This window comes from Phaenicophaeus curvirostris, chromosome 15 (genome assembly GCF_032191515.1).
Source record: "Phaenicophaeus curvirostris isolate KB17595 chromosome 15, BPBGC_Pcur_1.0, whole genome shotgun sequence".
Lineage (NCBI taxonomy): Eukaryota > Metazoa > Chordata > Aves > Cuculiformes > Cuculidae > Phaenicophaeus > Phaenicophaeus curvirostris.
This window is the reverse complement of record NC_091406.1, coordinates 6188228-6202161: the sequence shown is the minus strand read 5'-3', so window position 1 is coordinate 6202161 and position 13934 is coordinate 6188228. Positions and strand designations below refer to the sequence as shown.

The 13934-nt window shown below is 56.0% G+C and overlaps 1 protein-coding gene across 1 annotated transcript; it reads left to right on the top strand.

Moving 5' to 3' along the window:
- The first annotated feature begins 4130 nt into the window (after positions 1–4130).
- On the top strand, positions 4131–13088 carry CCDC69 (coiled-coil domain containing 69). Its single transcript, XM_069869258.1, has 9 exons — positions 4131–4262; positions 10239–10308; positions 10807–10949; positions 11182–11257; positions 11435–11508; positions 11727–11828; positions 12138–12257; positions 12511–12608; positions 12776–13088. Exons 1-9 carry the CDS (start codon positions 4215–4217, stop codon positions 12942–12944), a joined length of 900 nt encoding a protein of 299 aa, XP_069725359.1. The 5' UTR covers positions 4131–4214; the 3' UTR covers positions 12945–13088.
- Positions 13089–13934: the final 846 nt, after the last annotated feature.

The following is a 13934-nucleotide window of genomic DNA, read 5'->3' as shown; positions in this document are numbered from 1 at the left end:
TTGCAATGGTCCCCCACTACTCCACCATCACAGATGGCACAGGAATGTGGCTTTTCCCATATCTTTTCCCATATATTTGGGTGAAGAGATGTTTTCCCTTGTGGAAATCTGGAAAGGCCTGAGCTGACTGCACACAGAGAGCACAAGCGTGGCATGTCTCAGACCTTCCCCCACTGAAACATGGTCAAGCCCCATGAGTTGGACCCTTCCCCACAGGCAGCTCAGCTCTCCCTCTCACACCGATGCTGGCTGGCCTCCCCGTATCGCTTTTGGCCCTGGGAAGGGTTGCTTGGTTTGTCCAAACCCCTGCCTCTGTTCTATTTTTAGCCTTTCATCCTTATTTAGCAGCGAGGCCAGCCGGGAGCGTGCAGGGAAGGCGTGGGAGCAGGCAGGGGCTGTGACGGACGCGGCTGCCCCTCCGCACGCCAGCAGCGACAACTGCGTCGCCGATCCACTGTGGGGGCTTAAGGGCAAGGAATAAATAGCCCCATTCCTCCCACCCAGGAGCAGGACAGAAAGTTATCCTCTGGGATAGTTTTCACTTTGAGGCCCTGGAGCAGCTGGGGGACGGGGACGGGGATGGGGATGTGTGGGGAGAGGTGTGAGCATGGCCAGAGCGCTGCTTTGAGAGCTGAGGGGGAAGCACAACCCCAACACCTCGAGCCCCCAGCACTCTGTGCTTTCCTGCTTCTCACAACCTACATGGGTGAAGGTTTCTCTTCCCCATTGCCATCCTTCCCCACTTGATCTTGCCATGGGAAAAAAAAAAAAAAAGAGAATAAAGGACTGTAAGGACAGGTTAACCCACATCTTTTTGCTTGGAGAATCACAGGCAGGGGCAGGAATGACTTGAAATTGCTGCTTTGCCTCAAGCGAGAAGCGTGCATAATCTATATCCCCACCAGCATAGTCTGTGACTTTTTTTTGGGCTCTAGTACATGCAAAATCCTCTGCGGTTCAATTTACTGAGTTATCTCACCCATACAAAGCCCAAGTCACGAGGTCTCAGCAGATCTGGCTATATATCTTTGATTTGCATTGAAGAAAAGCAGCCAGCACAGATAGGTGACAGAGTTAATGACTTCATTAGGTCTCGCTTACAAAAACAAACAGATTGAAAATGATGCATGGAGCCAAGGAGCCCAAACACGAATCACCCTTTCTCCACCACCCACACCACTAGCTCTGCTGGGATCAACAAGGCATCGCCACAAGCCAACTCATCGCACAAAAGCCTTCCAGCAAAATATCTCCCCCTCTTTTTTTTTTTCTAGACTGGGTTTCTGAAAAAAAAAGAAACCAAAAAATAAACGACCCCATCTGTGCTTATGGGACCACCCTGCACACTGGATGCCACGTGCTGGCACCGACACTACCTTCTACCCACCCTGTCCTGCCCAGTCCTTACCAGCTGGAACTGGAGAGAGAGTTGAGACTCTTTAACAGCTTGCATAAATACTTCTCTTATCCATAAGCTTTGGCAAACACTTTAAATGACCATTGGTACAAATTAACTCAACGTTTGGCCAGCTGTTATCCCATTTACAGCAATTCAGCCAAGCATGAGATAAACCCTCCTAGGCTCGCTTTTCCAGGCAAACCCCTTGAGATGTCTCCAGCCGCTGTCTGCTGGGGAGAGATCACAATAACACCAAAAAAAGACACGGGGACAAACTTCAAAACAAGCCGAAGCTGCCCCAGGTGGGTCTACTGCAGACCACCTCTGCTTTCCTGTCTTCACATGAGCAGAAATCCCCTTGTCACCATGGTCCTCATCATCTCTAGCTCTTCTGTGAGCAGCCTCCAGCAACCCCAACCTCATGCGCTCCCTGGGTCCCCAGGCTCCTCCTGTTAGGGAGAGGGGGATGAGTTGTTGCAGCCACGAATCCCACCCCTACAGTGCCCTGGAAAGCCCCTGCTTTGCTCTAAAAGCAGATGTACAGACAAGTTTCTGGTTGTTAAAGTGCTGCCCTGCAAAGGAAGCAAGTTATCAGCGCGTTGGGACAGAGGGAGGTGAAGCAGAGCTGAGATAGGACATCTCTCTAACAGGGAGCCTGCAGAGGAAAGACAGCAGAAACTGAGGAATTGTTAAAATCAAGCTAAAATAAGAAATCTTTGGGGCAGCACAGGCAGGGCGTCCGGCAGGCAGCCTCGCAGACATGCCTGCAGGCTGAAGGATGAAGCGTGACCATGATCTGGCGTGTCACCTTCGCTGAAAGTTAGTGATTTATGGAAGTGCAGAGTTGTTGCTGTCGCGGTGAGCATCGCACGCCAGAGCCTGCAGGAGCAGCGTTGGGCACAGGGTGCTGGAGCTGGCCTCGCTGCACATCCCCATCTCCAAGCCCCAACTCTGCTGTGATGCTTTAGCCTGAGGTGACCAAATCCTCTGGTTTTTTCTCCACCATTAGCAGAAGAAATCCTGCCCAGAGCCCTGCTTTGTGGCACAGCGACATCCCAGTGCATCTCCAGTAAAATCAGAAACTACCACGAGTACATCTGCAAACTGCTGGACCTTTGTGCACCAGCAAGACGTGACGGCAGCTGGACAGGCTCCTCATCAGCTGCCCACACAGTTGCTTCTGTTCCCAGTCAGGGCCCCAGCGATGCAAACCGAATCCAGAAACGTGCATGTGCTTATGTGCTCGCCTCCGCACGCCTTCAGCCTCCAAAGTCTGGACCAGGATTATTAAGTAACCCTGGAGAGGTGGAGAGCAGCACCTTGCATGGTTTTTTATCCTGAAAACCATCTCCTCAGCCCAAGTGAGTGCTCTTAGGCAAGGAAGGAGTCTTGCTGCATGTATGAAGTGCTGGGGCAGATAAGAACAGAGACACTCTCGGTGGTTTCTGAGCAGTGGAAACCGATGCCAGGAAGCTGCTGTGACTCACGGAACTTGACTCAGGTTAAGCAGCACCTACCCAAGAGGACAACTGGTCCCACCAGTCATGGGCTTGCCCCTCACCTTCCCCACCCTTCTATCCAAGCGGTGTTTCACAATTTCCCAACTCCCAAGGTTACCAAAACAGAAAGAAAACACCTCCAAATCGCACACTATGGGGTGAGCACACACCTCCACCCCGTCCCTGGCTGGGCAGGCGGTACTGGAGTGGTGGCCAAATGCCAGTGTGCTGGCAGCCCCCGAGCCACAGGCTGCTTGGACTTCTCCCAGGGGATATTTGGAAAATGTCAGAATAGAAACTTGTTGACAAAAACTGGCAGTGTTTTCATACCGGCACAGCCTTGTGACCAGGTTGAAACACTCCTATTTCAGCAGCCCTGGGTGGCACCGGTTGATTTTTCAGGTCAGAATGTGTCTTGATTTAGAAATGTCTGTTATTTCACAGCGTTTAGAAAAACCGCTAAAACAAAAACATTTGGAGAAACCTGCCTGTCCTCCCATTAAGTTCGAGACAGGACATTTCCAAATTCAGGTGTGTCCTACCTCTTTGGGACAAATTTTCAAAGTGCAGGATTTTCTCCTGGAAAAGGACACCCTGGCTCCAGGTCCGGTATTTGTTTGGGATGCTCAAGAGGTGAGTTGCCAGGATGTAGTCCCCCAGGTAATAAGGACCACACTAAAAGCCCCCTCTGGCCAGCACGCCTACCCCCAGAGCAGAGCATCTCCCAGAAAAAAAAAAAAAAAAAAAAAAAAAAAAAAAAAAAAAATAATAATAAATAAAATAAAAAATACCCCAAACCCACCACTTTCACACAGCTACTGCAGCACAAGCTAAATCTTCATGGAATGATGACAAAAGCCGGGATGGGTCCTGCCTGCGCCCCCCACCTCCCTCCTCCCAGGGTGCTGGGGTGGGTTCCACCCCGCTTTCCCCCCAGGATGGAGCATCCCCAGCGCGTGGACACAGCATCCCCGGGCCAGGGGGACCCTCTACCCTGCCTGGGCTCGGGACAGAGGCCCCGGGGCGGGGACACGGCGGTGTGGAGAGGAGCAGGGGTGCGCAGGGCCAGTCCCGGGGGCGGGCAGGCTGCAGAGCACCCTCTCCCGGCGCTGCCCTCCAGCAGCTGCTGGGACTTTTTTTTTTTTTTGACTTTTTTTTTTTTTTTTTTCCCTCTGCCTGCCAGCCCCAGCTGGGGCGGCTCGTCCCATCCCGTCCCGTTCCATCCCGTCCCGTTCCATCCCGTCCCGTTCCATCTCGCCCCGGGCAGCCGCTCTCCGGGGGATGCAGCGCCCCGAGCCCCGCGGCTGAGCGGCTCCATGGGCGGCTCCGGCAGCGCCCTGCGCTGCTGCCCCACCGGAGGCAAGGTACGGGCTGGGTTGGGGTTTGCGTGGGGTTGGGGTTTCTATAGAGTTCGGGTTTGCGTGGGTTTGGGGTTTGCGTGGAGTTGGGGATTGCATGGGGTTAAGGTTTGCATGGAGTTGGGCTTCACAAGGAATTGAGCTTCACGTGGAGTTGAGATTTGCGTGGGGTTGGGGTTTGCGTGGGGTTGGGATTCATGTGGACTTGGGGTTGTATGAAATTGGGGTTCGCGTGGGGTTGGGGTTTGTATGGAGCTAGGGTTTGTATGGAGTTGAGGTTCACGTGGGGTTGGGGTTCGCATGGGGTTGGGGTTTGAATGGGTTGGGGTTTGCATGGAGTTAAGATCTGCATGGAGTTGGGGTTTGCGTGGGGTTGGGGTTTGCGTGGGGTTGGGGATTGCATGGAGTTAAGGTTTGCATGGAGTTGGGCTTCACAAGGAATTGAGCTTCCCGTGGAGTTGGGGTTTGCGTGGGGTTGGGGTTCGCGTGGGCTTGGGGTTTGTATGGATTTAGGATTCGCGTGGGGCTGAGGTTTGTACGGAGCTGGGGTTCGCGTGGGGTTGAGGTTCGCATGGGGTTGGGGTTCACATGGGGTTGGGGTTCACATGGGGTTGGAGTTTGCATGGGGTTGGGGTTTGAATGGGTTGGGGTTTGCACGGAGTTAAGATCTGCACGGAGTTAAGATCTGCATGGAGTTGGGGTTTGCGTGGAGTTGGGGTTTGCATGGAATTGGGGTTTGTATGGGTTGGGGTTTGTATGGAGTTAAGGTTTGCATGGGGTTGGGGTTTGTGTGGGGCTGGGGTTTGTATGGAGTTAGGGTTCATGTGGGATTGGGGTTTGCATGGAACTGGGCTTCATGTGGGGTTGGAGTCTGTATGGAGTTGGGGTTCACGTGGAGCCACGGTTTGCATGGATTTGGGGTTCGAATGGAGTTGGGGTTTGTGTGGGGTCAGGCTTTTGTGGAGTTGGGGTTTGCATGGGGCCAGGGTTTGTGTGGGGTTGGGGGCTCACATGCGGTTGGGGTTTGTGTGGAGTTGGGGTTCACGCGGGGCCAGGGCTTGCACAGAGTTGGGGTTCACATGGAGTTGGGGTTCACATGTGGTTGGGGTTTGCGTGGAATTGGGGTTTACACAGAGCCCTGCTTGCACTGCTGTGGGGATGCGCTTTGGGCCCCCTGCCCAGAGCGGAGCAGCGGAACTGGGCAGTGCGGCTGCCCCCCAGCTGTCCCCCACCCCACCAGCACTGAGTCCAGGGAGCAGGCACCTGCCCCACTGCACCCTGCAACATTCCTCTGGGAGCAAGGGGAGAGCCCCCACATCACAGGAAACCTGTACTAGAAGGGGTGCCGTGTCTGGGGTGGCAGTGCTTTGTTGGGAACAGTGGTCCCACAGAGGACAGGGATGGATTCCCCCAAGTAGATCCCTGCCATACTCCCACAGCATCCTCCTCCTTGTGCCACGTCCCTTCTTGTGCCCCTTCCATAAGGGAACACTCTGTGTCCCAGCAGATCTTGGTTGATTGTTCTGCACCGAAGAGCTCTTCGGTGAGTTTAGGTCTAGAAATTATCTGCTGCTAATTATTATTATTATTTGATGTGCTCCTGCTGTCTTTGCGCCCCGCCATCGGGCTCGGGAGTTGTTTGTATAGTCAGATGCTCTGTGCACACTGGTGTTGGTGGGTTGGGGTCACTGGAGTGTGGAAGAGGCAGGATTGTTGGAAAAGCCCCGCGGTGCTGCCGTGCCCCCCTGCACCAGCAGCCTTTGCAAAGCAGCTGTGAGCACTCAGCCGCCCAGCACCATCACCCAACCCGCTGCTGGGGTGTGCGGGGGGAGCAGGCACAGAGATTGCACAGCCCAAGAGCCAGCAAGTGTCTTTATTTACAGCACTCGCAGGCTTGGCTTCTTCTCCGCATCATGGAAAAAAAATAACTTGCTCTCCTTTGTCTCATCAGATACTTCTGGGCTTGTCTGTGACTCTGAAAGCTCACAAGGAGAGATGTGGGACAGGGAGAAACAGCAGCCCCGAGGTCACAGGTGTTGAGAGCACATTTACCGAACTGCGGAAATTTAAGTTCGAGTCATTTGCCCGCAGACACCTCCCTTCCTGCTCTTGCCCGTTCCCCTCTGCTCAGCCTTGCGGTGCTGCTTACTGCCTTTGTGCCCCAAGAAACGGCCCTGTTGCTTTGACTAACTTACGAGTTAAACTCGAAAGTAGCTCTGAAAACCTCCTTTATGGCAAAAAGGAGTAAGGGCAGATATCGAGCTGCTCCTGCCCACGTTCTCTCGTCCAGGGTACCAAAATGTGGGGTGGAGACCTTCACTCTCCTGCTGCTGATGGGTGGAATTGCAAAGCTGGTCCCTTGGGGTTGCTTGGGGCTGGTGGGAGCCCTCAAACCCCAGGGGCGAGGGAGCTGCCACAGGTCTGGGGGCTTCGGAGGTTTTGGGGGCTGTTCTCAGGGTGGAGGTGACCTTGGGGAGCCTATGCCGGGCTGGGTCCTGTGGGTGGATGGCATCCCAGGCACCAGGAGAAGCAGCTTGGCAGCCTACTCCTTCCAGCTTGAGGGCAGCAGGGCAGTAAGGAGGCACCAGCACAGGTGCCGCAGCCCCGAGCTGCAGGTACTACACCGGGGGATCCCTTCCCCTCCAAGCTTCATCCACCCATCTCAGCCTCTCACCATCCTTGCTCGCCGTTCATCCCTGCTCCCAGCGTGAGAGAGGCCAAGACGCTTTCCCAAAAGATCAGCACTGAGGCTTGGCCGCCTTCCAGGGCTGGGGTGAATTTATTTTTGAAATATAGGAACTATATGTAGCAGCGGGAGTCAGGGAAAGGTCAGGATGCAAAACGTGGAGCTGGCAATGGTGTGAAGAGTTTGCGTACAGGCTGTGGCGATGATCTGACTGCAGGGCAGGTGATAGCCACCTCGAAACACAACCGTCACTTGAGGAAAACCAGCAGCAGGGTCAGAGACAGGTACTCTGCTGGTGCTGAGCATCTGCTGCAGGTCTGTGGAGGAGGTTTTAGGGTCACGGGCCAAATGCTGTCCCCCTCCTCCACAGCCGCAAAGCAAAACCTTGTTCTCAGGAACAGGGACAGGATTTAAATGCTTGTTTCCTGCCTCTTTATGATTTTGTTCTCTCACGGTAACGTGGCGTGGTTTAATTGCCTAACATACTTGTAAAACAGGAAAAGAGGAAGAAAAACACAATACAAACCCCCACCTCACACTCAAAGCTGAAGCAGAGGCTGTGGCTTACCCTGTGCTCCGTGGGGCTGCCCCTCTGGGGATGCTCCCCTCCACTGGCTCCTTTCAAGGTGCCTCAGGTTCTGCTGCAAATCCTGGTTAATCCATCCATAAAGAGTTTCGCTCCAGACTGTTAGTGTTAGTTCTAAGATATGTGGAACGCTGGATACATTTTTTTATAGCTAGAAGGTATTTTTTGGCCTGAGCCTCTTCAAAGCCAGGGCCGGATATTTCCATGCTGAGAACTCACAGGATAAGCAGCTGCCAAGGCCAGCACCTATGGGACATTTTGGGCTGCTTCTTCCCCCAGCCAAAGCCATTCCAGCTGAAGCAATTCCCAGCCTTCCTTTTGTGCACACAGTGGATATTGGGACCAACTTCCACCTTGTCACAGTGCACCAGGTGATAACAGATGCAGGTGCCATGTGCTGCTCTGGAAGTAGCAGTGGAAGGTGCCTCCAAATTTTCATTGTTTTCAGCCACATTTTACTTTTGACCCTGGCTTTGGCTGTAGATCTCCCATCTCAAAGCACAATTGAGTGCTTAGAAGTAAAATTAGCTCCAGACACTATTTTAATTGCTCCTAGAGGTAGGAAGGGTGCCTTGCTCTAAGCCTCAGGGCAGGTATTTAGATTTGTCTGCTGATGCTGGCATTCTTATTGCTCCCTTTAGCCACTTCTGAGTTCAGTGCAGTTGTCTCAAGCCACCCACCTTGAGCAGCCGAGGGGCTCTGAGGCCACATCCTGCTGGGTTTGGAGCATCAGGGAGAGGTGGAAGTGCCCTGGATCCATGCTGGGGACATTGTCCAAGCTATGGGGTGACCAGGGGTGACCAGCCCTGGCCCCTCTGTCCTTGGGCATTTGCCAGTGAGGGGGATACATGCACTGGAGGTCATTTGGTTTAGGCACATGAGGTTAGGTTCAGCAGCCTCTCCTGGAGAAGGTACCAGCATCCTTCTCCCAGCAAGGTTTGGATCACCCGAAACCCTTGGGGGCTGTATGGCCCCACCATACCAGGATGATCCACATATGGAGCTTTTGCTTTGTCGCAGCAAAAGCTGAGGGAGGGTTCTGAGGTTCCTGTGGGACCCCCAGGCTTGCAGAGCCCCATCTCATCCACCCCACAACCGCCAGATTCCAAAACCCAGTGCAGCACACAGGGTACATAAAGAAGCAGGGGGGATGCACATCAGCATGAGATGGGTGCAGGGTGCAGGCTGGGGACCCCGAAAACCCTTTGCAGGCAGGGCGGCATAGCCAGGCACCTCACATTTGCAAAGCGAGCTGTGTCGGCAATTAAAACAAGCCCTGTGACTGCCTGATGCCTCCTCACCCACTGCCTGGGCCGCGTTCAATGCCGAGGCCGCTCACGCCATAGAAGGGAAGATAACGCTGTGGCTTCCCAGGGACTCGAGAGTTTTGCTGCGCTCTCTCTGGCAACTGTGCTTCCCTCCAGCTTCAGGAGGGGGGCTGCAGGGGTGGCGGAGGCAGGGACGCCTGTTTGCTTTGCCTTCGCTTTTTTCCCAAGCCAAAGCCTCCTAATCTGGTCTGTATTTTGGCCTCCCCACTGCGACAGCGGGGCCAAGCCACGGTGCAGCCGGCACAGCGGGGTCCCCAGCTCCCCGTAGGTTTCATGAGAGACCGATATTTTTAAGAGAAGCTTTGCCAGGGGCTGGAGAGCAGCGACATGTCTGCAGGTGGATTCCTTCATCAACACCCCTGCCCAGAAGCACGATGGTGCTGGGCATCAGGGGCAAGATTGTTCCACACCGGGGAGGCAGAGCTGTGTGAGCCAGCAAGCTTTGTTTCTATCTTTCAGCAACAGATAAAAATATATCCATCTCTCTCTTTTTTTTTTTTTAATCTCCCCCCCCCAAGTGACTAAGTTAAACCCGTGCAGGGCTGAAAGGCATCCCGTGGAGCTGTGTTGCTGAAGGCAGCTCCCGGCTCTGGGTTATATCAGCCCTGTGTCAGCAGTGGGAGTGTGCAGGAGCACGCCGGGCTGAGCAGCACATTCCTGTGCTCCTGAGGTCATCGCTTGCACGGCCGCCAGCCCTCGCCTGCTGCCAGCCCTGCACGGGGTCAACATCGCCTCTGATTTATGGTTATTTTTCAGTTCTCACCCCTGCTCCAGCACAGGCTGTGTCAAAGCCCAGCTGTGTAAAGCACTAGCTGAGGGGTGTGTTTGGAGAGCTGCAAGGTGCCAGGGACCAGGCTGAACCTGAGCATCCCAGCACAGCAGGGAACAGGGCAGGAGGAGGGTGGCAAGAATGTGCCACAGCCAGACCCACTTACGGACTTATGGTTGGACTCAATGATCCAGTGGGTCTTTTCCAGCCTAGTGATTCTATGATTCTATGCTCTCCCCCACCACTTGTTTTGCTGACAGACCCTACTTTGCACCAGCACCATGTCAAGGTGGGTTGTCAGCATCCTCCAGGTTTTCCAGCCAGTTGCTAGCAATGCCCTGCGGAGAAGCATATGGGGTACAGGGGGATGGCAGAAGCTCGGGGCTCCCTGCCAGGCAGCACAGACGCACCCACGGGATGCTCAGGGCTGGCAGAGGGCAAGGAGTCAGGGAGGGACCACTGCTGCTCAAGCACCTGTGTTTTAGAGTGGCTGAAGCACATTCAGCACAGGGTACCTGGCTGCAGGGTGTCCCCTGGCTGCAGGGTGTCCCCTGGCTGCAGCCACCTGCCCCCCATTGTCCCCTCTTGTTCCAGTGCCCTCTTTTTCTGCCAGAGACAGCTAAAAGCCCAGCAGCAGAAAGGATCGGCTTCCCAGGAGCTCACAGCCTTGAAGACAGAGAATGGTGAGAAGAAAATGTGTGTCTCCCCCTCACTGTGCTTTCTCCGTGTGATATTAAGAAAGTGGTAGGACAGATCCCAGGGTGGCCAGCCTGCACCGGTGCCAGGGAGGAGGGGGCGATGGCTGCAGCCTCTGCGTGGCACTTGTGCAGGTGAGCAGCCATCCCGGAGACGGTGGCATCCCAGGAATGGTTGGACTCGATGATCTGGTAGGTCTTTTCCAACCTGGTGATTCTGTGATTCTATGGTGGCATCCCATCCTCTCAGGCAGACAGGTCGTTCCCAGGGCAGGAGGCCCAACAAGCTGCATCCTCTCTGAGCTTGCCAGCACCATCCTAATTAGTGCTGATTTGCACCAGTGAGATGGGAGGGACGTATTTCTCCAGTGGGAAGAGGACAGGGGCTGAGCCCAGGCCACTGCGCTGGCTGGTCAGCCCAGGACATCCAAGTAGCCCGGTTAGCAGGATGCAGCCAGTGCTGTTTCAGCCACGTTTATGTTGCAGCCAACGAGGATGGGAAGGAGAAGGCAGCACTGCAAGAGGAGCGGACGGAGAGCACAAAACTCCTCCAAGGCCAGGAGGACGAGCAGCTGCGGGATGCCGGCCAGGCAGGCACCGTGAGAATCGCCAAGGATGTTAATGTCCAGGTTGGTCAAAGAGGCGGGTGCTGCTGGGGGGAGCGGCCAGCCAGGACTTTCCAGGCTGTGATCATGGACCTTGCACACGCTGGGCTGGGCTCTCCTGTCTTCAGGAGAAGGAAGGTGTTAGGAAGCTCGGAGAGGTGCAGGTCTGGCAATGAGTCACAGAGGGCCAGGGAGAGCCAGAGCATCCCTTGTGTACCTTAAGCACCTTAGAGTTTGTCATCTCCCTGCTTCCCAGGTGGAAAAGGGAAAAGATGTGGAGCTGCAGGAGCAATTCGATGCGCTGAAGAGGGAACACACGGTGACCCTGCAAGGTGTGTGCCAGGAAAGCAGGGATCCCCACAGCTCCCCAGCACTGCCGGTGCCCCTCTGGCTTCATGTGGGGTCATGAGGATGCTGCTGCTCCACTCCATGGCATTGTGGAGCTCAGGTGGGGCTCACTGCCCCAGTGTCCTTGCACCAGTGATGCTCAGTTCATGTCCCCTGTGCAGAGCTCCAGAGAGCGCATGAGCAGGAGAAGCTGCTGCTGGCAGAGTCCCATCACAGGTCCCAGGCGGCCTTACAGGTACCCATGGAGAAATACCTGGGGAGAGGGTGCTTGTGAAGGGCTTGAGGGCCACCTGCTAGCTCTGCCACGGTGCCCTGAGCTCCTCAGAGGCCACCTTGGTCCCTGGTGGGCCCGAGGACCATGCAGGCTCCTCCACCTGTGCAGCTAGCGGAGTGCCCCAGCTCAGGAAGAAATCCCAGACGCCTCCCATCCTGCTTTTTCCCCATCTGCTCTAGGAGACAATCCAGGCACTGAATTCCCAGCTGAAGTCCTTCCAGGAGAGGATGAAGCGGGTGGAGGAGTCACTCTTGAGCACAGACTACAAGAAACACATCCAGGTACAGGGAGATACAGGACCAGTGGCCTCTGCAGAGGGATGTCAGGGAGGGGACACGCTCCGGGTGCTGGCCCAGGGGCACGGGTACTGCTCTGATGGACCCTGACAGTAGGGGCACAGGAGAGCTGAAGGAGGGAGCAAAGCCCCATCCCTGGGAGGTTCATGGGCTGTTAGGATCTCTTGAATACAAGTGATGAGCGAAATATGGTGCCCCAGCTGAGACCAGCGGGGTCATGCATCAGGGGATGAACCGTGGCAGATGCCCCAGGTGCTCACCCCGCAGTGGTTGCCGCATCCCTGTGCCCCACAGGAGCACGGAAGCCCCAGCCCCTTCTGGGAGCAGGAACTGGAGAGCCTGCACTTCGTCATCGAGATGAAGAACGAGTATATCCACAGCCTGGACAAGAAGCTGCTGAACCTGGAGACTGTGGTGGGTTCCAAGTCTGTGCAAGGGGGGCGGATTGCAAGTGGGCTTTCCTCTTTCCATCTCTTCTCCTCGCTTGAATTGTGTCCAGAAATTGCAGCTGGAGTGGATGGAGCCCAGCTGCTATCTCAGAGCAGGAAGGGGATGTGGGTGTAATATCAGCACACTCCCATCAAGCCAACTTTCCCCCTAAGATGTGGTAGCAAGGGGTTAAGAAGTGCTTTCCAGCTCCCTCCTTAGGCTTGTACCCCTCTTCCAGGCGGAGAGGAACCTTCTGCTGGAGGAGAAAGTGAAGACCCTCCAGCAGGAGAACGAGGACCTGCAGGTTCGCACCCAGAACCACTTGGTCACGGCAAGGTAAGTGCTGGTCCCACGTGCCCACCAGCTCTGCGCATCTCTGATGGGGCGAGAGGTGGCACTGCAAGGAGAATAAACCACAGCCTGCGGTGCCACCAGGCGCGTTGTGGGGAGGAGAGGGGGCTCACGGGCACTTTGCCCAGCGGTTCTGTGCTGTTTGCCTGCAGGCAGCTGTCGGAGGAGCTCCTCGCCGCCCGCGGGGCACTGGAGAAGGAGGCGCAGCTGCGGGAGCAGGCTTGTCGCGAGAAGGAGGAGCTGCTGTACCGCGTGCTCAATGGGGTGGACGGCTCCCCCTTCCCCATCGCCGCCAGCGAGGTGCCCCTCATCGCCACATAGCACGGTGCCAGCTGGCACCACGCGCTGCCAGAAGGGCTGTTGGGGCTTTCCTCCAGATGTGGGAGCCCAGGGCTGCTCTCACCAGTCGCCCCGCTGCCAGGGCAGGCTCTCCGGGCGGCTGAGCCCTCGGGGTGGCCCCATCCAACCGGGGAGATGGAGCATTTCACAGGACACTTGTGCCTGCCTTTCCCCAGCCCGCGTGGGGCTGCAGGGGTCCCCGACCAGCCCCCCCGTGCTGTTCCTGCACCCCTTCCTCTGGTGGGAGGCTGTGTGGGCCTTACTAGGGGGTAAAAGGGGTCAGACAGGACCCACAGATGCACACTGGGCTGAACCCCACCAGGCGCTTGGCTCTGAGCACAACCAGCATCAGTGCTGCCCAGGGGCACGGAGGAGAGGAAGACAAGTTGGTCACCGGGATAGGACAGGGACGAGCGCCAAGAGGTTGCAGAGGGCTCTGAGGAGGTGGTTCTGTTAAGGTACCTCACCCTCTTGGGAGCATCCCTGGGAAGTGCATGACCAGGGCTGGACCACAGAGGCTTTCCTAGGTGGCAGCAAAGGGCAGGAGGGACCAGTGCAGCTGGGTAAATCTGCCACCTCCAGCACTGCCCTTGCCATAGACAGTGTCAACCTGTCCCATTTTGGGCTTCAGCCTCCTGTGTGGGCTGGTCTGAGCTGGCGCCACCCCCTCTGGCTATTTCCAGCGAAAGCAGGGCTTCTCTGGAACTGCCTTTCTGCCTGGGGAGGGCAGCCAGTCATGGCTCCACCCCATCCCCTCCTCTCCCTATCTTCAGCAAACAGCTCCCAGGGACTGCCCAGACACACCCCCACTGACCAACAAGACCTCCTTGTCCTCCGCTGCCACCCAGCAGCACCACCAGCCCCACTGTCTCCCCCAGAGCTGGGCAGATGCACACCCAGAAGTGCACTTTGATGGAGCAGAGCATCCTCCCACAAGGGGAGCAGCCAGTCACATCCCTCCCTGCTCCAACC

Coding starts and splice junctions, on each gene's coding strand:
- CCDC69 (XM_069869258.1), top strand. CDS start 4,215: ATGGGCGGCTCCGGCAGCGCCCTGCGCTGCTGCCCCACCGGAGGCAAG. Junction 4,263..10,238: donor GCTGCCCCACCGGAGGCAAG/GTACGGGCTGGG, acceptor TTTTTCTGCCAG/AGACAGCTAAAAGCCCAGCA. Junction 11,829..12,137: donor ACTACAAGAAACACATCCAG/GTACAGGGAGAT, acceptor TGTGCCCCACAG/GAGCACGGAAGCCCCAGCCC.